This window comes from Ochotona curzoniae, unplaced genomic scaffold (genome assembly GCF_017591425.1).
Source record: "Ochotona curzoniae isolate NIBS_2020 unplaced genomic scaffold, NIBS_Ocur_1.0 contig_430, whole genome shotgun sequence".
In the NCBI taxonomy this organism is placed as follows: Eukaryota; Metazoa; Chordata; class Mammalia; order Lagomorpha; family Ochotonidae; genus Ochotona; species Ochotona curzoniae.
Genome location: NW_024466219.1, coordinates 910,511 through 937,388, shown reverse-complemented (window position 1 = coordinate 937,388; position 26,878 = coordinate 910,511). Strand labels below are relative to the sequence as shown.

At 53.3% G+C, this 26,878-nt stretch overlaps 1 protein-coding gene across 1 annotated transcript in view; it reads right to left on the bottom strand.

Annotated features, from left to right (window-relative positions):
- RGL1 (ral guanine nucleotide dissociation stimulator like 1) overlaps positions 1 to 26,878 on the bottom strand; it is a 138,399-nt gene that overhangs the window by 99,005 nt on the left and 12,516 nt on the right. Inside the window, exons 2-3 of the mRNA XM_040985360.1 lie at positions 21,491 to 21,569; positions 8,234 to 8,397 (exon numbers count right to left, since the gene is read on the bottom strand). Of these exons, the coding sequence (XP_040841294.1) occupies positions 8,234 to 8,365 (132 nt within the window). The 5' untranslated portion in view covers positions 8,366 to 8,397; positions 21,491 to 21,569. The remainder of the gene's footprint in view (positions 1 to 8,233; positions 8,398 to 21,490; positions 21,570 to 26,878) is intronic.

Below are 26,878 nucleotides of genomic sequence, written 5' to 3'. Positions count from 1 at the left end.
CTGAGGAGTAAACCAGCAGTTGGAAGATCTTTCTTTCACTCTGTCTCTCCTTCTCTCTGTAAATCTGACTTTCCAATAAATATAAGTCTTAAAAACTAAGATTCAGCAGGGAAAAGCAAGCACAGCCCAGCCTGAAGGAAGGCAGGGGAGGTAATAGGATGGACAGACACCTGTAAACCTGACTCAGCCACTTGGCACTGAGCACGCCTCCAGCCTCCCAGAACCAACACGTCAGCAAACAGGAGGGTGTCAGGCCCACTTCCAGGCCAGTGGGCGTCGGGGACGGCCCCCCTCCATGTACCTGGCCAGTTTCCCCTCTATACCCCCACACCACACCATTCCTTCTCAGCCATTGTTCTCACCCTTGGTAGCACGGTCATATGTTAATAACATGTCAATGATACGCTAATGACCTCCCAGGCAGTCACACCTAACTCTGCCTTACGTCAGAATGTGAGGCAGGAAAAGAAAGAAATGGAAAAAGCAGGAAAGCCTGGCTACCATCTGACCTCTGTTCTGGAGAGAGGAGCGTGGCGTGCACCCCGAGCCACTCTGGAGCAGCATGCTCCTAGATGATTTCCCGCCTCCCTATGACACAGTGGGCTTGCAGCACGAGCACAGCCCTGGCTCCTCGCGCAGGAATGTGACAGGGTAACGGCCCTGCCTGCCGGCCACTGCACTGCTCACAGAGGGTTTGTTCCACAGCCCAGACAATACTGCCCATCTGGGCATCCTTCCCCCAAATGCACAACCAGCACCGCAGCCAAGGCCCGGGTGTAGTGGCTGATCTAGTGCCAAATGAACCAGCTCCACTCAAATCAACGAGTCCAGTGCCCTGCAAAGGACAATCACACAAGCCTCTGCAGCCCGAGGCGACGCCGTCGGGCGGATGCTGCATCTCAGAAGAAACAGAGCCGCCCAGTGATTGCTCAGTCACCAGGCACTTCTGTGTGTTGGGTTAAAAATGAACTGTAACTTAATAGACACAGGTCTCAAGGACAGCCAGCCTAGTGGGACAGAGCTGGCCTCGAGAGAAGTTTATAAAGCAGACCCATGCCGCCTCCAGCTGAGCACCCCCACCAGGCTGACAGAGGCCCCCTGCCCACCTCCAGCCGCAGCAGGCCTGCTGCGTCCAGACCACCCCCACCAGCGCACAGAGCCCTCCAGGGAGTGCCAGATTCTCACCCTTCCTCTGTACAAGCTCTGAGCTGTCTGCTGCCCCCACACCCCTCCCTCCAACACACACACCACACACACACGTCCTCCTCAGGGCGTGGCTCCTCAGCTGGCCTTCGACACCGCCAGGCCCTGCGCCCACGGCCATCTGCCTGTTAGGTGCTCTCCGAGAGGCCTGCCCCAGTGGACACAGCCCTCCACAGCAGGGCCTCCACACGCCGCACCCCCACGCTGCCTGGCAGCTCCTGCCTGCCACGCTAGCTCTGAGCCCACCCAGCCCGTCAACTGCAGAACTCACCTGACGAGTACAGGGAGTACCAATGCTTGCACCTGTGCAAACCATAGCAAAAACCTAAACATTGTCATCACAAAAAAACATGTTCCATCCTGCCAGTTCTCCATTGCTTATTTTTAAGAAAAAGGATATTGAACTTCATAATTTTTCATTCTTTTTTTTTAAAGATTTATTTTTATTATTTTTTCATTGGAAAGGCGGATATACAGAGAGGAGAGACAGAGAGGAAGATCTTCCATCTGATGATTCACTTCCCAAGTGAGCGCAACGGCTGATACCGTGCCAATCCGAAGCCAGGAGCCTCTTCTGGGTCTCCCACGCGGGTGCAGGTTCCCAAAGCCTTGGGCCATCCTCGACTGCTTTCCCAGGCCACAGGCAGGGAGCTGGAAGGGAAGCGGGGCTGCCGGGATTAGAACAGGCGCCCATATGGGATCCCAGGCGTGCAAGGCGAGGACCTTAACCACTGCGCCACCACGCCGGGCCCACAATTTTTCATTCTTGACCCTTCTATAAAGTTCTTACTTTATTATATACCGATAATAATGACTCACAAATTAAATATTTATCCCTAACTAATCACTACATGGAAAAAGAACATAGTAATTTTTAAATTTTTTTCATTTTATTTTAACTTGAAAAGCAGAGTTTCAAAAGAAGGAAAAACAGAGAAAGAAGGATCTTCTACCTGTTAGTTCATTCCCCAAATGTCTGTAACAGCTGGAGCAGAGCCTACCCAAAGCCAAGAGCTGGGAATTTCCTCCAGGTCTCCCATACAGGTGCAGGGGCCCAGTGACTACAGCCATCCTCCACTGCTTCCCCAGGCCACAAGCAGGGAGCTGGACAGGGAGTGGTGCAGCTGGGACACAAACCAGTGCTCTTATGGGATGCCGGCACCACAGCTAGAGGCTTAGCCTACTAGGCCACAGCCCTAGCCCCTATAATTTAACTTCAAATAAACCTGACAGCTTGCTTGTGTCAACATCAAACTTTAAAAAAATTAAAAGAAGTCAGTTGTGAATGTTCCTGTATAAGAATTCAACTATGGTTAAAAACCAATATGGGGCCAGCAGTGTAGACCTGCCTAAACGCTAGCATTCCATATGGGTGCTGGTTCACAACCTAACTACTCTGAGAAAATTTGTATGACTTTCTAAATTCCATTTTCCACAAACTTTTTGAAGTATCCTTATACAAAATCTATGGCAAGGCCAAGGGAATCTACAGGAATTCCTTGCTGTACAAAGCCAGGATCACACAGGGCTGGTGTCACAATGCCACAGGCTAAGCCTCTGCCCATGACACTGGAGCTCTAAAGAAAGGAGCACGGGTTCCAGTCCAGGCCACTCTGCCTCCAACTCAGCTCCCCGCTAGTCCTCCAGGCTGCTCCTCCTCCAACCCAGCTCCCTCCTAGTGCTCCAGGCACCTCCTCTTCCAACCCAGCTCCCTGCTAGTGCTCCAAGCCCCTCCTCCTCCAACCCAGCTCCCTCCTAGTCCTCCAGGCTGCTCCTCCTCCAACCCAGCTCCCTCCTAGTCCTCCAGGCTGCTCCTCCTCCAACCCAGCTCCCTCCTAGTGCTCCAGGCCCCTCCTCCTCCAACCCAGCTCCCTCCTAGTCCTCCAGGCTGCTCCTCCTCCAACCCAGCTCCCTCCTAGTGCTCCAGGTGCTCCTCCTCTTCCAACCCAGCTCCCTCCTAGTGCTCCAGGAAAGCCACAGAAGATGACACAGTCGTGGGCCCCACACCCATATGGAAGCCTGCAGAGTCCCAGGCTCTTTGTTGCAGGCGTTTGTGGGGTAAGCCAAATCGCAGAGAAGCCACCTGCTCCCTGCATCTCTATGATTGTCTTTCTAAATACAACTCAAACCTAAGGAAAAAACAAAAACCTGGGAACCCCGCCATGATCCTTCCCTGAGCACACAGGGAGAGCTGGCCATCTCAGGAGGTGACACTGAGCAAGATGGGTCAATCCTTGCCCTTCAAGACCCTCAGCAGCAAGCCTGGCCCCCCACCAGCTCAGCTGTGTGACACTGGGAGCTTCCAGAGGCAAATGCTAATTCTATCTGGAGAAAACTCCTTTCATTCCAACCAAAATGCACACTGTGCCTAAGAGCCAAGAGAAAGAGCAGACTGAAGGATGCAATCCAGCGTGGGGAATCATTGCCAGCCCATAGCAGCCCCAGCTAGGAAGCCCTCTCCTGTGAGTCTGCGTGGCAAACACGGCCCTGGCCCCTCTTAGCCACTACACTTTTCAGGAACAAGCCTGAGGGAGGGAAGAGTACGTACCTCCCACGTGGGCACGAGGATTCCTCCATGAGGGGCCATCTGTGACGCCACCCTGGGACACAGGACACCAAGACAAACATGGGAACACGACAGCTTCTACTGGGCTCTGACTAATTCAGTCTTTGCCTCTAGACCAAGAGTCTCGTGTCGTCTGTTATTCGACAGAGAGAGAATGAAAGAATGAGTTTCCTATTAGCAATTTACTTCCTAAATACCTCTTATAGCCAGGACTGGGCAAAGTCAAAGCCAGGGGCCCAGCACCCCATCAAGTCCAGCCCCAGGCCCCTGAGCTGCCCTCGCCTGCCAGCGCCCACAGCAGCAGGACTCACCAAGCACTGGCATGGGTGATACAGGCACCCGGGGTCAGCTTAGCTGCCCACACTGTGATCTTTGGTCCTCACAGAACTAGCAAGTCAACCCAGGGGAGAGCACGGGGCAGGAGCCGTGGTCCAGCACCACGCCGGACACCTGCATCCCCTCTTCGAGGGCCTGGGTTCAGATCCTCTCTTGACTTCTAAATCCAACTTCTTGCTAATATCCATCATGGGCAGCAGTGGACAACGACTCAAATTCTTGGGTCCCTGGCACCATATACAAGACCCAGATGGAGTTCCTGGAACCAGGAAACGAGCCAGCAGATAAAAGACACCCTCCTCTCCCTTCCCCGCCCCATCTCGTGTGTGTGTGTGTGTGTGTGTGTGTGTGTGTGTGTGTGTGCGTGTTACTCTTTCAAATAAAGTTGTTTTTAAAAAGCAATGAAATTTCAGAGCCTTCATGGGTCATGGACATCTACAAAAATAAACACAGGAATAGAAATCAAAGAGTAAACAAAATGACTAGGAGATTTTAAAAGAACTTCTAGAAATAAAACAGAACTTCCAGAAGTTTCTAAAAAAAAAAGCTGAAATGTTAAAGTTGATGACTGACTTAAGGGGCAGCAGACCCGCTACTGCACTCAGGCTGGCAGGACGCAGGTCCCACCGCAGGCAGAGGACAGCCTGGCCGCACACAGAGGCTGCTGCTGAAGAGCCGCAGGGACAGAGGTGGCTCAGCAGCCCGAGGAAAGAGACGCAGTGAGTCAGGTGCGACCTACGCCAGCACCGCTGACACACACACTACAAGCCTACCGCAATCTGCACTAATCACCCTCAGGCACACGGACAAAACGTCTTAGGCCGAGAGACAGAAAGTCTTTGGCTACTGCTCGACTTCCCAGAAAACAACACTAAAGGAGAATGAAGTCAGGCTGAGCCGAGACGCAAACAGAACTGACAAGCAGAGACCAAAATTCCATCTTATACCAACTAGACTAATCCAGCAAGCTCGCAATCCCAGGAGCTAGCAAAGAAGGAAAGTCTCTCAACACAATAATGGTCAGATACAACAAGACGACAAGTAACATCACAAAGGATGGAGAAGAGCAGACGGTGTTCTAACATCTGAGACAGGAGCAGGCTGCCTACTGCTGCCCACCGTGCTGGGTCCTGCCAGGGCACTCAGACCAGGCTACCCACTGCTGCCCACCGTGCTGGGCATCCTGCCCGGGCACTCAGACCAGACTATCCACGGCTGTCTATGGTGCTGGGTCCAGCGAGGGCACTCAGACCAGACTACCCACGGCTGTCCATGGTGCTGGGTTCAGCGAGGGCTATTAGACAAGAGGACTTGTGTTCCTCACGGGGCTGAATGCTGGTACGACACTCAGATGAGAGGACAAACAGGGCACCTGGCCTGGAGGCAAAGTGTCAAATCATGACTGCTTGCAGGTGACACGATCTTACATCGAGAAAACCCCAAAGATTCCACCTACAAACTTGTTACTCATGAACTCAGTGAAGGATCTAAGACCAACATCCAAACTCCAGTCATGACATTTCACATCAATAGAGAACTGTCCGTTAAAGAAGAAAGAAAACAGTCTCATTTACAATGACCACAAAAGCAAATACTCGGCAATAGATGTAACCAAAAAGGTGGAAGATACCTACAACCAAACTGATAACATTAAGGAGAGAAATCGAATACTCTGCATGCAAATGCCAGTACTCCATCTGGGCACCGGTTCATGTCCTAGCTGCTCCACTTCCTACCCAGCTTCCTGCTTGTGAGCTGGGGAAGCCATCGAGGATGGCTCAAAGTCTTGGGCCCCCGCACCTGTGTGGGAGACCCGGAAGAAGCTCCTGGCTCCTGGATTCATATCAGTTCAGCTATGGCAGTTGCTGCCACTTGGGGAGTGAGCAAGCAGATGGAAGATCTTTCTCTCTCTCCTCTCTGTAAATCTGCCTTTCCAATAAAAATAAACAAATATTTAAAAAGAAATTAAAGAGGATATTTAAAAATGAAAAAATATTCACATACATGGATTGAAAGAATCAATGTCATCACAATATCCACATTACTCAAAGGGATGTAGAAATTCAAAACAAATTCCATCAGAAATCTAATGAGAGAAACATGACTACAATGTGTGTAAACCACAAAAGACCCCCAACACCACAGCATTCATGAGCAAAAAGTGCAATAGTAGCAGGCACTACACCACCTGACAAAGCTACAACCAGCAAAACAGCATCACACGGATACAGATGCGGAGACACTGGCCAGCTCAATGGGACACACTGAAAAGGAGCGTCTACGTTTGCAGTGAATGGCGTTTCCAAAACTGAAGATTCGCAGAAATGCAGAAGGACGAAATCAGAGCCCCACATCTCACCATGTATAAAAATGAAGTTGAAAATAATCAAGGGCCTACACATACGACCTGAAATTCAACTACCAGGAGAAACACAGCCCACGTGCTGGAAGACACTGCAATGGGCTACGACCTTCTGGTTTAGATTCCAATGGCACAAGAAACAAAACCAGAAACAGGCAGATGGGATCTCACCAAAGGAAAGAGCTACACACCAACGGAAACAGTCAGTGTGAGGAACCAGCACACACTGCAGCATATTTGCCAGTTATAAAGCCAGTGAAGGCTTAACAACAAAATGGAACTCAACAGAAAAAAGTCCTCAAATATTCCAATAAAAATGGGCCAATTTACACAGGTATTTCTCAACGGAAGGCATACATATTGCCAGTAAACAGCACAGGAATTACAAGTATTGATAAAGTACTGCATATTTCTCTGTGGAAAGATAGGAGAAAGTGGTCTGTGTGTGTTCACCATACAGTAACATGAACTTTCTGAGGAGAAAGGGAGCTTGTCCACAGGGATATTAGGGAGTGTACAGACATACAGAAACATCACCTGGTACCCTATAAATTACAACTTCTTCGTATCCATCAGAAATATATTTAGGAACCGGCTCAGTAGCCTAGCGGCTAAAGTACTTGCAAGTTCTTGGAGAAGATTCTCATTCTTTTTACAGAATAACTCAAGAAAGACAGAGACAATGACACCACTTTCCTCTGAATTGCACCCTGAGCCGGGCCGGCAGGTGGCCGAGCCCTGAGGCAAGGCGGCAGGTGGACAGCAGTTTGGAATCTGTACCAGAGGTACCCCCTGAGCAATTGCCTTGGACATGGTTCCTGTTGTCTTTCCAACCCAGCTCCAAAGAGCTGTCCACCCCTGCGGCATCCCAACACCCTCCAGTCATTCCCACTCTGTTGAGCTCGGGCGGTGCCCTTCTGTTGCTTGCCATCACAAGGCCTTCATTGATGGGCAAGGCCTCATGCTGCCCGACAGAGGCTTCCAGAGCTCCACTTGCTGTGGTCCATCCCAGGAATCCACTTCCTCAGCACCCCCTCACTTCCTCTGCACGCTGGCCTGCCCAGAGGACACACGGTGGGCCTTGGAGGCCGACGGTTCCAGGAGCTGAGGCTCACCTACCTGTCGTGTCAGTTAAGGGATTGTTTTCTTTCTATACATCAGTCGTGTAAAACTAATCCATGTGAGTGCCCAGAAAGTCAGATTTGCTTCAGACCTCTGAGAACAGGTTTCTGGGCCTGCAGGATGAGGACCAGACCCGAGACCTCCGTCCAAGACAATGCCACCCAGGGCAACAAGGCGGAACACTAAATGCCATCTTGCCACCCACATCCGTGGGACCATGAGGCCAAGCCCCTCTCCCCCACGTCCCCTCTCCCGTTCCTTGTCCACTACATCCACAGCCAAATGAGTCTTCAGTGTTACCACGATGAATGTTCACATTTCCACTGAATAAATGGGCCTCTCTCTTGCACACACACTGGTACCTAGTGTGAGTTGGAAGTAATGCATGACAGTGGCAGGCTTGAAAGTCACGGGAAGGTGGCATGAGAAGCAACAGGAGAGCCGACTCCTCGGGCTGCACCACAGCACACACACACGTGCAGGTCTCCAACTTCTCACGAGGCCCTGGCCGGCGGTGCTGCTCCCACGGCATGCACCAATCTGCGTGGTTGCTGTGCAGCGCCACTCTCAACGGCGCCCACAGCGCCCGAGGATGCGGTGTCGTGGATCCTCCACAGTCCCGAGCTGCCATTCCCAGCTCTTACCTCCTCAGTCTTTGGACCTTCCCACAGCTGAACGAGGGCTTCCCCCAGCCAGCACGCTCCCCTTTCTGCCTTGGAGAGGAGTCTGCCCTTAGGCACCACCTGGGTGGGCTCTCCCACAGCTGTGCCAGCCATCTTGGAAGAGGTAGGCAGGAGGCATCACGGATCTGTGTGGACAAAAAGACAAGGTTGAAACATTCAGTGACACACACAGAGACAGGAGGGCACACAGCGGCACTCGCTTGTGGGTAACGAGAGTGAGCCATTGAGGACAGTTTCACAACAGGTGTCACCTCCATGGCCCCTTCTCACAGTCAAAGCACCTGCTGTTGGTATTTCAATGCAGCTCCAGAAGGGAGAGGATAAAGCAATACGAAATTTAAAGTAGAACAAATGTTGCCCTCAGATTGTTGGCTTTGCTCAGCACTGTGCCCCTCTGGAGGAGGGTAGGAGTGGTGACAGGGCAAAGCAGAGTGACTGTGCGGGCTTGCATAAGGAGCAACAGATGTGCATCAACTATGGGTGCTGCACACAGAGGATTCAGTCATCGGGCTCTTAACCTGGCTCAGCAGAGCATTCTGGGACAGAGTGGCACACACCAACAGCATGATGCATTCACAGGGCTGTGCCCCACAGAACGGGGCACAGAGGGACAGGCCCTCCACCTGCAGGGGGCGCTCACAGGGCTGTGCCCCTCAGAACAGGGCACACAGGGACAGGCCCTCCACCTGCAGGGGACGCTCCTTTCCCAGGCCTTGGCCCCAGGGGTTGCTGGGAGACAGGCTGTGATTCAGCACCCAGGCCTGCAGACTGCCTCCCTCCTCCACTTGCCAGCTGCTGCCATCTGCTCAAGCCCAGCCCCTCACCATGACTCTCAGGACCCCCCACCTTCCTCCCACGGCAGCTCTCACAGCTGCCCTTCTAGTGGGTGTTTCTGTTCAGACTGTCTCCCTCAGCTCAGGAGCCCAGGCTCACTAGACAAAGAGGGCAGAGGCCTAACCCACACCGGGTTGGGGCTGAGGTCGTCAGGAAGTGATCCTAGGGGGCCGGGCTGTGGGGGTAGAGGCGTCACAGACAGACCGATGGGTGTACCTCTGGCATGTGATGCCCTGTGCTACCTCAGGATTCTCCCGGCAAGAACACCAGCAGCAACAAAGGGGACCACCAGCCCTGCACTGTGAGCCCCCAGAGCCATGAGCGGAAACAGGCCCCGGCCGGCTGTCAGCCTGCCTGAGGTACTCAGCCGTGATGAAATGCAGACCAGCTCCGGCACCCAACATTGCTCGGATCAATGAAACCCAAACCCTCTGGCTGCTGCTTGCGCTCCCTGCACTGGCTTCTTCTCCCCCCATGGGCCCACAGTGCCCACCCTGCTCAGCCCTGTGAGTGTGCTAATGGGTCCTGGACACACGAGGCCCAGGCCCAGCATCTGCTTTCCCCAGTCCCTGGCCCAAGAGCATCGAGGCCGACGTGCCCCACAGCGTTTCCTCACTGGTTAACTTGCTGGTCTCACCAGCACGGAGGCTGCAGATGGCTAGTTGGGACAAACAGCCGAGGAGCCTGTCGGTTCAGCTGTCGTACACACTGTGGAAACAGGCAGATGTGCACTGAGACAGCAGCTGGCAAAGTCCAGCTTCCCTTGGCATTCAACTTAACTGGCTTAGCAGCTGTCCTACAGGCCAGGTCTGCACTCCAAGCATCAGATGGAATCACGCCTTAGTTACCCACTAACTGTTTTCCCTGGCTATGTCCTCAGAGCACTGAGCCTGTGCGCACAGAACCCATGGCCCACAGGCACGTCAACAGCCGCAGTCCCTCGCAGGGCCGGGAGGAAGGGCAGCAGCAGGGTAAGTGCCTGCAGGACGCCAAGGCTCGGCGCGAGGCAGAGGGCAGCAACGAGGAAGCCCTCGCTGCTCCTGCGGGGCACCAGGCCCAGGGCCACGCTGCGGGGCGCCAGGCCCAGGGCCACGCAGGACACCAATCCCCGCAACAAGGAAATAAACCAGGAGGGTCACGTGGGTCACAGAGAAGAAGTTAACACAGTCAACATGGAAACAGGTGGAAGCAGGGGAGGAAATGCCACTGCTGTTACTGGGAAGAAGGCTGTAAACAAACAAAGGTTAGAAAAACAAGCAGCCACGCACCCCGGGGTGGACAGGCCCCGCAGCGACTCCCTACTCTCTCCTGACTTCACAGCCGGGAAGGACACGGCGTCGGAGGCAGAGCTCCAGGTGGACTGCAAGACACGGGATTGGAGGCTCCGTCCAGCCCAGAGCCCTCGGGCAAGGAGGGCACCCCAAGGCAGTACACTGAGATCCTCATGCCAGCCACTGCATGCCAGCCCTCCCCACCGATGTACACGGCGGAAGAGCTGCACCACAAGCAGCCGCCGTGCGGGGCGTCTTCACCCACGCGGTAAGCACCCATCGCCCCGGCGGCAAGGAGTGCCAGTCAGTGAGGGGCACACTCGCCCTGGGCTGACCTGCACCAGACCTGCTCAGGCGCCTTCGGCTCCACCCCCTCTGCCAGCACTAAGGGTCCCCTTTGCGCTCAGGACACTCCCCACACGGACAGCTGAGCGCCCAGGGTAAGCAGCTCCTGAGCTGCCAAGTATCCAGAACAGCCCCCAGCTCATGGGCCAGGCAGGGGCAGGAGAGCAGTGCCCAGACGAGCACGCTGTCCCGGCTCACGGACCAGGGCCAGCTCTCAGCCGTGAGGCCTGCGTCGGCGCGGAGGGATCACAGCCATCATTCCAGAACAAAGGGCCCTGCGAGTGCGTTCCACACCGCGCCCCATAACCGCCCCAGGCCTGACGCTGCTTCCCATGCCTCTGTGAGCTCAGGTTCCATTCCAGACATCCTTTGAAAATGTCATGTACTGCACATTTGCTCTGAGTTCCCTACAAAGAATTTGAATCAAACAGTATGTGTAGCCACTCACTACTTCTCACGAGCCGCACAAAGGGACTGAAACACTGCTGGACATAAAAGCACCGTGGGGCCTTGCAATGAAGCCTCACGGGATACCACCCACACAGCTGTCATCGTCACCATGACAACAGCCCAAATGCTACACAGCAATCACCGTGCACACGGCAATGGGCGTCCACATGGCAATCACTGCCTCCTGTCAAGTCTCCCACCTACCCTGGAGTCACCTCCATGTTAACAGTCTCCCGTCTACACTGGAGTCACCTCCATGTTAACAGTCTCCCGTCTACACTGGAGTCACCTCCATGTTAACAGTCTCCCCCGTCTACACTGGAGTCACCTCCATGTTAACAGTCTACCCCCCCCCAATCTACACTGGAGTCACCTCCATGTTAACAGTCTCCCGTCTACACTGGAGTCACCTCCATGTTAACAGTCTCCCCCATATACCCTGGAGTCACCTCCATGTTAACAGTCTCCCGTCTACCCTGGAGTCACCTCCATGTTAACAGTCTCCCGTCTACACTGGAGTCACCTCCATGTTAACAGTCTACCCCCCCCCCCGGTCTACACTGGAGTCACCTCCATGTTAACAGTCTCCCCCGTCTACACTGGAGTCACCTCCATGTTAAGTCTACACTGGAATCAGCTCATTTGGTTCCATTTTCACCTGCTGCCGTATAATTAGTGTTAACCCAAAAGGCAGAGGTTTCTGTTCTAGTTAAGAACTCATCTAAAGTCTTATCGTTTCTTTCAAAGATTTATTTTGGAAAACTGTCACCCTGAAACTGCTGGTAGTCAGAAGTGCTTCAAGCACGGGTGGCAAGACCAGCTGAGCTGGCAAGGGAGCTGAATGCATATTAAGGCAAATTTCTCATGAGAGAGCACAGAAGTCAATTTTTTAATCAAAACTCAGGAAAATCACTCGCCCTTTATTTCTGTGTATGGTCATAAAATTTCTGGCTCTGACTGCACAACACCCTTGCGATACAAAAGCGGAGCAGACGCTGTTGGGGTGGAACCCCCTTCCCACTGAGAAACAGCACACACACGCCCGTCAGCATGTCTGCAGACAGCGCACCCCAAGCTGGGGTGACACGGTGCCGGGAGGCTGCTTGGAACCCACGGCTCCTGGAAGCATGAGCCCCCGCTTCCAGCTGCCTTACAGACGCCGACGGCACCAGCAGCGCTGACCTGTTGTATGGTTATCATGTAAAACCCTAACATGCCCATCTCCTTCCGTTTATTCACAGTTCGAGCTGTCAGCCTGCATCTGCTTTTCCACGTGTGGACCCAGGGGGCCTAAGAGAGGTGCAATGCAGAAGCACAGCAGCTGGCTCTCCCACTCCTCCACAGGACTCTGTACACCCCAGCCAGTCACGCTGCTCCTGAAAACAAAGGGTGAGGTGACAATGCAGGACCTCAAAGCAGCAGTCCTCCTGCCCACATTCACAAGTCCGAATCAGCACAAAAGCCCCCACTGCCTGGGGCTTGCCAGGGCCTGCGGGCTGCACTCACACTCACTGCCCCCAGAGCCTGCCTGGGCACAGAGGTCCCTAACCACGACTGGCTGCATCTACCAGCTAGGGGAGCCTTGGGGGTACACAGCGTGTCACCTGTAATCACCCCTGTGAAGGCAGGGAGGGCACAGTCAGACATGAGCTGCAGGACTGTGGGGCCCAGGGCACTGAGACACGACATCTCCCTGGAACACCAGCAAGAGTGACAGGAGGCAGACGGGGGCACATCCAGGGACCCGCATCCCGGGCCACTGGCTCACACAGTGCTTCTGCTTCCACGCTGGCAGCACAGCTCCAAGGCTGCATATAAACTTATAAACTTACTACACTGCTTTTAAAAAGCTCTTTCACAAAATAATTTTTAATTTAAAAAAGCCTTTGCCAGAATGAAGGCGTAAGCAGGTGTGTTACAGGCATCACCCGTTGAGCAGTCGTCTCAAAGGCACTTTCATTGTGCAGGCCGCAGCCGCACTGAAGCCCAGCAAGCGGGCACCGTGCCGGGCATGGCCAGTGAGCACAGACCTCGGGGCGTGCCAGGTGTTCCTCCACGGGCTGCTCTAGATGCACTTCGACTCTGGACCTTCCCTCTCGCCAGCAGAATCCACAGAACTGCTCACTATTGAGGAAAAAGCATGGCTAGAGCCTCCCTCAGCCCAGGGCCAGCCTGGGCCTCCGCGAGAGGGGCATATACAGCACAGGGACCCGAGGACAGGCAACCCCAGGAGACTGGCGCGTGCATGACACGGAGCGACCACCGGAGACAGGCCCTAGCTCCCAGGACCGGCCAGGTCCCATCACAGCTGTGTCCACTGGGGAGAAGGCGAAACAAAGCACCCCTAGGGGTGCACCTGCCACGCAGCTCCAAGGCACAGGCTTGCTGCTGTCCCAGGGGAAGGAAGCCGCGCCTGTTAGCTGGGCGCCACCCTTGAACTATCTGCCACATGGACACCTTGCCTCCCTGCCCTGTGCACTCCCACACCAGCTCAGCCTCAGCACAGCCCAGCAGAGATCCACACGGGCCCGAGGCTGCCCACTGTCCTCACGCCACTCCACGCTGTCCTGGCAGCACGGATTCAGAATGGGCCTTCTCATGGGAGAAATGTGAAAACCTGGCAGTGTCCGCTTCACAGAAGGCAAGCTGCACGGGATCAGCAGGACGCAGAGAGACTGAACCCCCACCTCCAGCCAAGAGCATTCGGCACCAGGCCTCTGACGCTACATCCAGGGCGCCCAATCCCAGCCGACAGCCCTGGGTCACAGCGGGCATCACGGGCAGGCTTCGTCAAGAGGGGTACATGGAGCCGGCCAAGGCTCACCTGTCAGTGTCCAAGCAGCAAGGACACCAGAGACGGCCAGCTGGGCCAAATGCTGTTTAGGCCATTCCAACCATCCTTAAAGCATGCCGATGGCACTCACACACAGGCGACCCTCACTCAGCAGTGGCCCACTGGGTGCCGCTGCCCGCCCTTCACCCGGCAGTAGCCCACTGGGTGCTGCCGCCCGCCCAGAGGACCTTCAGCCAGCAGTAACCACCTGGGTGCCGCTGCCTGCCCTTTGCCCAGCAGTGATGGCCCAAACCCCTGTGCTGGCTGCAGTGGCAGCAGGAAGTCTCACCTACAGAAAGCACTTAGATCCCCCTGCTCTGTCGTGACTCCCCACCTGCACCTCTGGAACAGGAATGACAGTGCCAGGTCAGTCAGCACGGTGGCACTGCCTAACCCTCTGCCTGTGAGCACCAGCATCCCACGAGCGCGCAGTTTGTGCACCAGTGGCCCTGCTTCCCCTCTCTCTGTCATGCCTGGGAAAGCAGAGGGGCACGGCACAAGCCCTTGGGCCCCTGCGCCCATCTGGGAGAGCCAGAGGAAGCTCCGGGCTTCAGATTGGCTCAGCTCTGGCTGTTGTGCTCATTTGGGGCATGAACCAGCAGATGGAAGATCTTTCTGTCTCTCCTTCTCTATAAATCTGCCTCTTCAAAAAATAAGTCTTCTTTTAAAAAATAGTGTAATTTCAACCTGTCATTTTAGGAATGGGTTGTTCATTGGTTTAGTCTTCTGTTGTCATTTTACTGGGATGTTCTTCACATTTGCCTTTGGTTTTGGTTGGTGCTATTCCTCTTCTCTGACAAGAGAACATCATGAAGTATCCTTTGTAGGGCAGGTCTGGAAGAGGCATATACTTTAACTTTTCTTTACTGTGGAAGAATTTTATTTCACTTTCAAAGACAAAAGAAAGCTTTGCAGGGTATGTTATCCTGGGCCGACAATTTTTTTCTTTTAGAATCTGGAATATGTCACTCCATTCTCTTCTTGCCTGTAGAGTTTCCTGTGAGAGATCTCCTGTGAGTTTAATTGGAATTCCTTTATATGTCAACCGATTCTTTTCATGTGCACATTTCAGGATCTTTTCCTTATGTTCGATTGAAAAGAGCTTGATGATCATGTGTCGTGGTGAAGATCTCTTTTGGTTCGTCCTGTTGGGAGTTCTGTGCCCCTCCTGGATGTTGCTTCCCAATTCTTTCTCTAGATTAGGGAAATTTTCCCTTATTATTGCATTAAATATCTCTGTAAAACCAGTTTCTCTTTCTGCACCTTCTGGGACTCCCATAACTCTTATATTTGGCCTCTAAATAGTGTCTTTCAATTCTTGAATACTTTTTTGGCCTGATCCAGCTCTGCTTCCAGCTTTTTGTTTGTTTCTCCCTGGTGACAGGAGATATCTGCCAATTCTGAGATTCTTTCTTCTGCTTGCTTCATTTTATTTTGGAGACTCTCCACTATACTTTTAATTTGCTCTACTGTGTGCTTAATTTCTGATATATCAGCTTTGATTTGCTTTACTGCTGTTATTCCTTGTGTAACATATTCCTTAAATTCTTTGAACTCATGTATGTGCTTTTCATTGTTGATCAGAAACTTGATAATGAGTTTTTTTAATTCTATGTCCACCATTTTCTTGATGGCTTTCTCAGTTAACTCTGAGGTTGGCGTAGGGTTTTGCTCCTTTGCAGGGGAGTCTTCAGTAATATCATTTTACCTTTGTGCTTTCTTCTGCTCTTGGTCATTGTACTTCTGGTTAGCAGAGTCTTCTCCTTGTGGCAGGTTTCTAAGCTCTGTCACCCACAGGTCTACAGTTCGATTTTACTTATTGCAGTTGGCACACGGCTCTTTGCAGTCACTTGTGCCACTCCCTCCAGCGAGGTCTGGGTTCTTATGTTAGATTTCCACCGTGGTCTCCACAGCCCCAGCTCCTGGCTCTCCACTCTTCACTTCCTGTGCTATTGTCTGAGGTTGCACTGTTGTCTCTGCAACCTTTCTCTCAGTTCTGGTTGGAGCAGATCCCAGGATTAGGGAGACACCAGGTGTCCTATATAGCTAGGTTATTGGTGGTGTTAATCTTGCCGGAACCTGTTGGACGTTAGGTCTAGGTGTCACACAGACCTATTTTCACCCATACGATGCCACAGTCAGTATTATTTTCCTGTGGGACCAGCGCAATCCACTGAACTCAGTGAGTTCTCTCGAGCTCAGCACATGCGCAGTTCACTGTTGTACCCTCCAGTCCTAAACTTTTGTCAGCCTGTACAAAATGGCACCTGACGTACCACCACTAGAGTTCTTGGTCTGCTGGTTGTCAGGTCTGAGGCCTACCCAGACCTGTCTTGGGTGGAACCTGTGGAATGCTGCTTTCACTGAGTCAAAAATGAATTCATTCCCAGCTCAGCGTATGCTCTGTCCTTTCCCTTGCCTTTGCCTCCTTAGACAAAATGGCACCTGATCTGGCTCTAGGGAGCTGACTGGGCTGTGAAATCCACCCTGTTCTTGCACTGCCCATCTGGGATCTTCTACTCTGTCTCTGCTCCTGGTCAAATCAAACAGACCAGCAGGATGGACAGTTCTTTGTCTGGGTTCACCTCCCAAGTTCCCAGTGAAAGTCCCTTCCCACCTGGTTGCTGGTGGAGTTCAGATCGCCATTAGCTGAATGCTGCTGAAGTATCAGTCACTGCAACACCACACCGTTGTGTCCACTGCTTTCCTGTGTCTGCCAGTCTCCAGGTACCCTTCTGCTGTCGTTCTGTCCTCTCCTATTTCCTGGAATGTGCCCTCTCTGCTTCATCCTGATCAATGTTTCTTTGTCCGTTTAAACGTGTCCTTACCCTATTCCGCCATCTTGATTCTCCTCATTCAGTAGCAACATTATTTAACTTCATGGTGTTGTTCATTTCTTTTTTTTTTCTTCCTGCTGTTTGTTTTGTGTCTTTTCATTTAAGGGATGTACAGTACCTGTGTAATGGAGACTATCATATCCAGATGTGAAGATACAATGCAGTATGCATTTTTGCTTCCAGATAAAGATGGACTTAGAATGAAACTGTTTACTATATCATGACAATAGGATGCTGGACTCTCTTCCATTGTCCATGCCCGCAAAGATGGACATGTGACTGTGTATGAAGAACTATGCGACAGTAATGATACAGGGGAACTCAGCGGGGGGCGTGCAATTGGGGAAGCGGTAAGGGAAATCCCAGGGCCTATAGAACTGTATCATAGAATGATAATAATAAAAAGAAGCAAAATGTTTAAATAATTTAAAAGAACAAAATCACCTAAAGGAATTATGGACAGGAAAAGTGCTCACCAATGCTTAGTGTAAGTGAAGTAAGCCAAACCTTTCCGGTGATGCCCTGTGCCCTGGTTCCCACCTGTGGGGAACTCTGCTGGCCACAGCTTAGCAGGCCTCTCCTGAGCTAACCTTTCCCCTCCCAGGGGCCAGGGAGCCCTCTACAACATTACCTCCCCAGAGCTACTTTCCACGTGAGTTACCACATCAACGCCCCTTCAAAAACCAGAAACCAGGTTGCCGAGCGACCTGAACTGCGGACAAGCTGCGCTGGGCGAGGCCTCGGGAGCCGTCTGCAATCGCTAGGAGACTGACTGGCACAAATGGATTCCTCCCAAGAGGGAGAAAGCTAATTCTGGACAAGAACAATTCTAGGACCAGCCAAAGAACAGGAGGGCCTGGTGTGATGACTGCCTGCAAGAGCCAACATCCCATGTGGGCACAGGTTCGTATCCTGGCTGCTCCACTTCCCATCCAGCTCCTGCTTCTAGCCTGGGAAAACAGTCGAGGACAGCCCAAAACCTCGGTCCCCTACACCCACATGGGAGACCCAGAAGAAGCTCCTGGCTCCTGACTTCAGATAGGCTAAGTCCTGGCCATTGCAACCATTTGGAGAGTAAACCAGCAGATGGAAGATCTTTCTATCTCTCTTCTCTGTAAATCTGCCTTTCCAATAAAAACAAATCTTTTTTAAAAAAATACTAACACATTATGAACTCAAAAAGTGTATTAGCTATAGTGCTTTCACATAACATACATTAAGTATATGATTTTTTTTTAAAGATTTATTTTTTATTATTTTTCATTGGAAAGGCGGATATACAGAGAGGAGAGACAGAGAGGAAGATCTTCTGTCCGATGATTCACTCCCCAAGTGAGCGCAACGGGCCGATGCTATGCCGATCCGAAGCCAGGAGCCTCTTCCAGGTCTCCCACGCGGGTGCAGGGTCCCAAAGCCTTGGGCCATCCTCGACTGCTTTCCCAGGCCACAGGCAGGGAGCTGGAAGGGAAGCGGGGCTGCTGGGATAGAACCGGCGCCCATATGGGATCCCGGGCGTGCAAGGCGAGGACCTTTAACCACTTGCGCCACCGCGCCGGGCCCAAGTATATGATTTTTACACACACAATTATCAGATTCAACAACAGGAATTAGATCATCACAGAAAAGATGAAAGATTGTGAATATCCGTGAGGTGGTCTTTTAGTTGAATCTTTAAGCAGTCTGTTTCTCATAAAATCATATGATTTGAGCATTTACATAATCTCCTTTTCCCAATAGTTGCCTTAGGGGCAGGTATTTGGCCTGCCAGTTAAGCAGGCAGCTGGTGAGAATGCCCAGTACCCAGACCGGAGTTCCTGGCTCCAGCTCCAGCTTCCCGACGCGGGGGACAGTAGTGACGGCTCCGGCAGCCAGCTCCCTGCCACCACTGTGACCTGCACTGTGTTCCAAACCCCAGTTACTCAAGGGACTGGGGGGTAAGCATCACGTGGGATCTTCTGTCTCCCTGCCCTCCCTCTCCATTCTCTCTCCACCACCCAGACTCTCACATGGCTTCCGACCTTCCAGGTCTCCTCACGTACAATACCGGAACTGTACTCTGCACTCAGCCTCCCTCTCAGATCACAGCAGCCTGTGAAACTCGAGGGCAGGTGGGCTGTGGCTTCCTGTCTCGCCAGCACTGGTGAATGACTAGGTGACCAGCCCCCATGTGCTCACCCAGAAGGCTGGGCCAGGAAGCTCATGTCTGGGCAGTGAGCAGGAGCCACAGCTTGCCTGGCTATCTCTTGCTCAGCACACACTCAGTGGGTGCTGCTGTGTGCCAGCCAAAGTGGTAGAGCTGTGGGTAGCAGAGGAGCAGGCAACAGTGTCACCAGAGACAGCAGGATGCATGCACTAGACAGCCCGGGGGAGTATACACCCCAGAGGGTGCCAGAAGCAAAGCACAAACATGCAGAAACCATCTGGGCGCCAGCTGCCCGCTTGGCCAGCTCAGCAAGGCCAACTCCCCTCTCCTGCAGGAACAGGCCTCAGCCCACTGTGGAGCTGGGGGGATACTGACCATGGGGTTCCCTAGTCGGGAAGAGTTGGAAAATTAGTTAGTATTCTGCACCGGAAAAGCCAATCTGAATCCAAACTATGGATTTGGAAAAAAACATGTATAATGAGTCAACATTCATTTTGTTGGGTTACATAATTTTAGAGACAGTTTTTAAATACCCTTTTGATTTTAATGGCAAGTCAGCCTTGAAGGGATAAGATGGCATCCAGACAAAGCGGCCAGGTGGGTCCCTGGTGATGTGCCCATCCCCCACTCTCCCAGCCAGCCTCAGCCTCCCATCTGGGGTTTTAGCAACAAGAACTCACTTTCGTGTGAAGTTCCGCATCCAGCTATGACTCACATAATGCACTGTCAATGCTTCTAAAATGAAGCAGCCTGCTCTGGACTGTGGAACAGTGCTTTCCTCCCCGACAGCTGACTCGCTCTGGGGTCTGGATTCCTGACCAGACACTGACACAAGCTCAAATTCTCCACCCCTGTCTTGGGTTTCCATCATTGCTGCACCAGTGTTGCCCAAGAAATGCTACTGGCACTGAACCCTCCAACAGGCTATGAGGGGGACTGTCCAGGTCAGTAGTGATACAGGTGTCGTTCTGGGCATGGCCACTTGGACAGCCCTCGCTGTGCTGCCCCCAGATGCAAAGTTGGCCTGACCTATCCCACAGGAGCACAGCCAGTTGCAGGTCCCATGCCACCAACAAGAGGTGTGGCTGCTACTGCCAGCCCTGATGAGACCCGCAAGAACGTCCCAGTGCGGCCATCTACAACTACCTGCACTTGTGAGTGAGTCCCTGAGTTTACACCTGGCCTCTTGGTACTCCTGGCACTCAGAGACACCAAGGCTGGGAACAGCCAGAAGAATGAAGGCCCAACACGGGTGCTCACCCTGAAGCGGTGGGTGCTGGCCAGCAGAGTGGGCCAGTAGACCTGCACCGTGCCTCACATATCCATCCCAAGGGTCACCCCAAACCTCCAACAGATCCCAAGGTCAGAGGGCCAGCTGGTCGGCAGACTGGAGACAACAGCCAGCCCCGCTGACACAAAGCTTTTGCAGGACACTAGCTACTGAGCCACCAATCAATCCCTGCCCTCTCTCCCTCCCTCTGTTTTCCATTTCTTAACAGTCATTGATTTTTTTTTTTTAATATCATTTTGCAAGATGTGCAGACCTTCATTTTAGGTTTCCAAATCTAACAATGCATTGGCCAGTTCAGGATCAATTTCCTCTTTGTCCAAAGTTAACGTCCCGGGACAAGGGCAGCCCAAAGCGAGAGCAGACACTGCGTGTGTCGTGGCCACTGACCCCGCTCAGCCAGCAGGCTTCTCCTCAGGCTCTGTGGGCTGGGCCTCTCCCAGCAGACACTCACTCAAACCTCTCTGGCCCATCGCGGGAATCCTAAGAGAGGCAGTGTGGCCCAAGTGCTGTCCTGTTCCAGGCTGCAAGACTCTACCACCACCATCAAGAACAACTGTTAAAGAACTTCTCATTCTTTCAACACTAAGCAAAACAGCCAAGGACAGGCCCAGCAGCGTGGCTTAGTGGCTTAAGTCCTCGCCTTGAACACACCAGGATCCCATATGGGTGCTGGTTCTAATCCTGGCAGCCCCACTTCCCATCCAGCTCCCTGCTTGTGGCCTGGGAAAGCAGTCGAGGACGGCCAAAGATTTGGGACCCTAATACCCATGTGGGATACCCGGAAGAGGTTCCTAGTTCCCGGCTTCGGATTGGCGCAGCACCGGCCATTGCGGTCACTTGTGGAGTGAATCATGTGACGGAAGATCTTCCTCTCTGTCTCTCCTCCTCTCTGTATATATGACTTTGTAATAAAAATAAATCTTAAAAAAAAAAACTCACACACAGCCAAGGGCTCATTTTTCCTGAATCCCTCACTGAAGGTTTTCTTCCTTCACTGAGCTTTTTCTTGGTACTTTTTATGCACTTGCTCTATGCGAAACCCCTGCCTGCCAACAGAGTTCAAGGCCTGGGGTGCTCAGAGGTGACCAATTCCAGCAGAATAGCAAAGAAAGAAAACAGAACAGAGCAAGCAGTAGACATGGGGGAACCAGCTGGGGAGCGGTCACGCCAGGCCAGGTAGGAGACGGAAGAGAATGAGCTGGAGACAGTCGCACCTGCTAACAAGAAGAGATGTTACCGTCTGCCTGACGCACCAACTGACATGGAGATCCCTCGGGTGTCACGTTCCAGATCCTGGGAGGCACACATGGAAAACAAAACAAGACATCAGGATGGACCCAGAGGTCTGCAGCTCCCAGAGGTCAGTGAAGCAGTCATGAGCAGCGGGCTCCGGCAGGAACGGACACCGTCAGCTGGGCTCTAAGGCAGACACGGTGCATGGCTGATGGACATGGGGCCTGCCTGACCGCAGAGACAGCACACGCCAAGTGTCGGTTTCCTAGGCGGGCTGCTGCTGGCTGAACCCCACACCTTAGTGGTATACCAGCAATGAGGTAAAACACACATCAATTTCATTTCTCTGGGAGCACCAAAATTTTACAATGTAATTATTCTAGGAAATTCAACAATCCCAACATTTGCTAACAAAGAGTGAAAAATGAATCAACAGGAAGACATTTTTTTCCAACCAGATCCATCAACACATGTTACCTGCCAGAAAGAATTTTTAATTTTATCTGAGAAGTAGATGCAGACCTACAGAGAAAGATCTCGCCTCCAATGGATCACTCTGCAAGTGCCTGCACAACAGGAATGAACCAGGCAGCAGCCAGGAGCCTGACCCTCAATCCCAGGAACTGTGGGCAGGAAGCTGGACTCTGGATCAGAGCCAGGCCTGTGTCCAGACAGAGGTCCTAACCACCGCACAAGCATCCACCCCCGGGGAGAATGCTCCAAGCGGCAGACATGTCATGCTACGGATAACGTCAGGTAAACAACACACATGGCCAGACTCCTGCTTGCTTCAGCTTCCAGCTCCTCATCACACTCACGCTTTACATTCACCTTGTTTAATTTGATTCAAAATGAGAGCCTCTGAGCCAGCACTGGGGCTCACAGGCTAATCCTCCTCCAGTCAGCCTGGGCATCCTTCTGTGGGTACCAGTTCATATCCCAGCTCCTCCACTTCCAACCTAGCTCCCTACATATGGCCTAGGGAAGCAGTAAAGGATGGCTCAAATCCTTGGGGGCCCTGTACCCGCATGGGAGACCCAGAAGAAGCTCGTGGCTTTGGATCGGCTCAGCTCCAGGCACTGCCACCATCTGGGCAGTGAACCAGCGGACAGAATATCTTTCTCTGTCTCCTCTTCTTTCTGTAAACCTACCTCTCCAATAAATACATCTTTAAGCAGACAGACACAGAGCTGCTGCCACAGAACAGATTCCACCCGATGTTTAGTTGTTTTGTGTTTCTAAAATTCAGTCCTGGGGGACCTTGGACAAGGCTTCTGGTTCTCCCATGTTTGTGAAATGAACCCCAAGTCCTAGGGTGCTGAGAGATGCTTCTCACGCTCTCCATAAGTCCCAGAGCTGGCCAGGGCCTCCGACTGCGCTCATGGGGTCCCCACTAGACAGCACTGCCACCACGGGGTGCTGCTCAGCCAGCTCCCGCCGTTTCCACACCCCAGTTAAGAATTCTTGAGTTGACAAACAGTTGTCACATTAAAACCTTTCAAATATTTTAAGCAGAAAAGCCCTTAAGCCATGGAGTGTTCTCCACTATGCACCTCACTCTTCCCCAACTGCAACTGCTTGAGTCAAGTACTGGAGACAAGGTTTTACATGACAACACGTTAAGAACAAACACAGGTAAGTCACAGTCAAATCACACACAAATAAACTCAGATGAGAACCACAACATCAGCAGAAAGCAAGCAGACCCTCCAGCAAAGGAGGCAGCCTCCGGCACTGCTACAGGAGCCTGCCCTCACAGCCAGGGGTTCCCCGAGAGCAGTACAGGTGCTATGGAGCCAGGCTCCATGGCACCCCTGCTTCCTGGGCTGCCACCTCGCAGCTGCATGTGCCCAAGCCCAGAAGCTGCTCAACTGCTCTGGGCTTGTGCAGGGGACAGGGAGCGACAGCGACACCAAGAGGTCCTCTCCACCTCCCTCCCCGTTAGGCATGCAGGCAATCAGCCAAAACTGGAACTCAGATTTTCAAAGCAAAAGGGAAGAAAAAACACCTCTCCAAAAGCAAAGGTCTTGGCAGCAAACTCGCCTTCCAAGCATCACAGCTCTTTCAAGGATCTTGCACAAAGTGGCTTCTCAACTTACCAAGGAAAGCTCTTAATGCTGGGGTGGCTGCTCCAGATACAGCCATGGCAACAGCCACCAAGGGGGAGCCTGCTGGCCAAGGCCTCCAACACACACTGCCAGTCTCCCTCTCTGCCCACCGCCTCCCCATGGTGACTGCCAGACAATGCCCTGCTGACACTGACTGACCCACAGGAGCTGCACGGGGGTCAGCCGGCCCCACAAGGCCCTGGACGCGGAACTCAGAATGGGATCAGACGGGGAGCTCTGAGAGCCTCATGGAAACACAGGCCCTGGCCAAACAGAGCCTTGACCATCCACCCAGAGACCCCTGGCAGGAGAGAGCCCCCTTCATGCTGCCCATCCCCAGCACTGGAACCGACAGGCCTATGCGGCTCCCTCAGGTCGGGCGGTGGGCGGTGAGTAGAGCTGTTTGCTGCAGGGAAGCCCCTTCCTTCCCTGACTGGGGCCGTGAAGAGCAGCCTGCACATCCGGTGAGCAGCCCACGGCTCTGGTTCCTGCAGCAGAAGAGCTGGGGACTTCCGTCCTAACAGAGCCTACTTCTTAATAACAGACCATGCTAGTACTGAATGAAAAACATCTGGATGTTGCTCATTAGCAGAAACTGGCATCACCTCCAACTTTTGATGAAGGAGGGGAGACTGGCAAAAACCACTGGAGATTCAGCCATGGCCATGGTGCTGCAGCGGGGAAGGGCACGCGAGCCTCTGCTCCTTGGAGCAGCAGTGCAGTCCACAGCAAGCAGACCGCAGCTCACTGCCCAGCCAGCCCACCTGCTCCACACGGCCACTCCATGCCCACGAGCAGAGGCAAAAGGACTGTGGAGTGCCCTGCAATATAACCAGCCAGCGCAGCTCTCCCACGTCCACACATCCTCCCCAGGCCTCATCCTCCTTTGCTCCGAAAGTTTCATTTTTCTGGCAGTAAAACAGAGACAACGCATGGTCACTGATGAAGTGCAGACACCTGTCGTATCAGGTCAGAAGGCTGTTGACCAAGAGACGCCTGCCGCTCTCCAGCTGAGCTGGACTCACATCCTGCTTCTACTCCTCATACCGCACAACCTGGCCCGACTCCGCTCAAGCTGGAGTCACCCTCACAGGTGCCGTGGGAACGGAGGTGCAGGTGCAAGATCTCACAGCTCTGCTCCGCCAGCTCAGGAAATCGCAAATGTGACAAGTCCCGACTGCAGTGAAGAACTGCACAGTCCACCCACAAGAGGTCAGTGAGGCACAAGTGAGGAGATCCAGGGCAGATCTTGTTCCGCTCACTTACCGTCTTCTGGACTAGGGGAAGACCCTGAGCAGCACCCCAGCCCAGAGCTGGAGGACAGCACAGTCCCAGGCCCTGCAAAGGACCAGGCAGCGAGACGGGAGCCAGCTGCCAAGACCCACGGCCCTCACAGAAGGCCCAGGGCCGCCGGTGGGGGAACTCCAGGGATGAGCCCACACAAACAGCCCCATTTTCTGCCTCAGGGAAGGTGGGCCTAGGTCACCTGCTGTGCCACAGATGCCCTCCAAGCCAGGAAGGCAATCCAAACTGGTGCTGACCCACACCTGGCATCCGTTAGAGACAGTGCTGACTCACACCTGGGACCAGTGAGAGACAGTGCTGACCCACACCTGGCATGTGTTAGAGACAGTGCTGACCCACACCTGGCATGTGTTAGAGACGGTGCTGACCCACACCAGGCATCCGTTAGAGACGGTGCTGACTCACACCTGGGACCAGTGAGAGACAGTGCTGACCCACACCTGGCATGCGTTAGAGACGGTGCTGACTCACACCTGGCATCCATTAGAGACAGTGCTGACCCACACCTGGCATCCGTTAGAGACGGTGCTGACCCACACCTGGCATCTTAGACAGTGCTGACCCACACCTGGCATGTGTTAGAGACGGTGTTGACCCACACCTGGGACCAGTTAGAGCCTCATCAAGGGCTCCACACTCTGAGTCCACAGCCCCAGAGCCAGTGATCCCCACGGCTTCACACAAACTGGCTCTCTTGGAGTAGAACACAAAACAGTCCCAAGGCAGGACAAAGGGCTATCCGTGCTCTGTCCCCAGCTCCTAGACCAAGGCATGGCAGGCTGTGGACGTTCCACTGGCACCTGTTGGTGGACTGAGAATCCAGAACACAGGGAAGCTGAGGGCAGCCAGGATCTGCAGCAGGAGAGCAGAAGCAAGGCACTCACGGCAGGAAATGGGACAGCTCAACACAGTGCATGGGCCCCGAGACCTCGCCATGCAGCTAGCCAGCGCCATCTGAGGTGGGTCTGTCTCCCAGGACCCAGGGAGAAAAAACTGACCAAGCTCGTAGGAAAGTTGGTGCCCTCTGACAGAAAGAGCAACTCGACACTTCTCGCTCCACAGCCTTCAGGGTTCTCACACTCAGCAAGTTCCGTGTCTTTCCATGGAGCTGGAGTTGGAAGCAAACTGTCCTGGAAATCTGAATCCAGACTGGACTCCTTCCCAAGACGCTATCCACTGTGCGACAGCCCTCACATCTGGGGCACAAGGTTCTCTGATGAAAGCCCAGGAAGTAAACAGAATCCAGGCCTGGGTCTGGCAAGCCTGAGCAGACAGACACATGAACACAGTCAAAACACACACAGGTTGGAAAATTTCCAGCATGTCAGAATCCAAAGCACGCTGGGATGTCGGCAGACACACAGACCAGCTGGGACCAGCTGAGCCAAGACCAGACCACGCACAGCCTAGAAGTGTATGCGGGCTCTGGGCCAGGCCTCTGCACCATGCCCATGGCTGGCTTCCTTTCTATTGAGTGTATTACATCCTGTGTTTCCACAAACGGTCCTCTCTATGATTGGGCCACCGTGGTCAGGCAGGCATCAGGAAGCAGGGACACCCACAGGCAGATGTGGCCAGGGCATCCAGATGGTCCTTAGGGTAAGACCCCGGCTCCCGTCAACTCTGTTACATGGACACACAGAGAAGGCAGGCACTGGGGGGCACCTGACCCCCAGGGAAGGAGGCCGGGGCACAGAAGCATCTCCTGGCCCTGGCCCACTGGTCCCAAGCAGCTGGAAGACCCACAGCGAGGAGAGCAGAGCTCAGCATTGCAGAAGGACCTGGCCTCCCTACCTCACCCCAGCGACAAGATGACAGGAAGGAGCCTCTCTCGGAGATGGGGTTCCAACTTCTATGACCGCAGAGTCCAGTCCGGCCTCCGAGGCCGAGGATCACCGCACGTATCACGCTCACTGTGCACGGGAGGCCGAGGTGCTGTCTCCCCAGAGCGGGGTC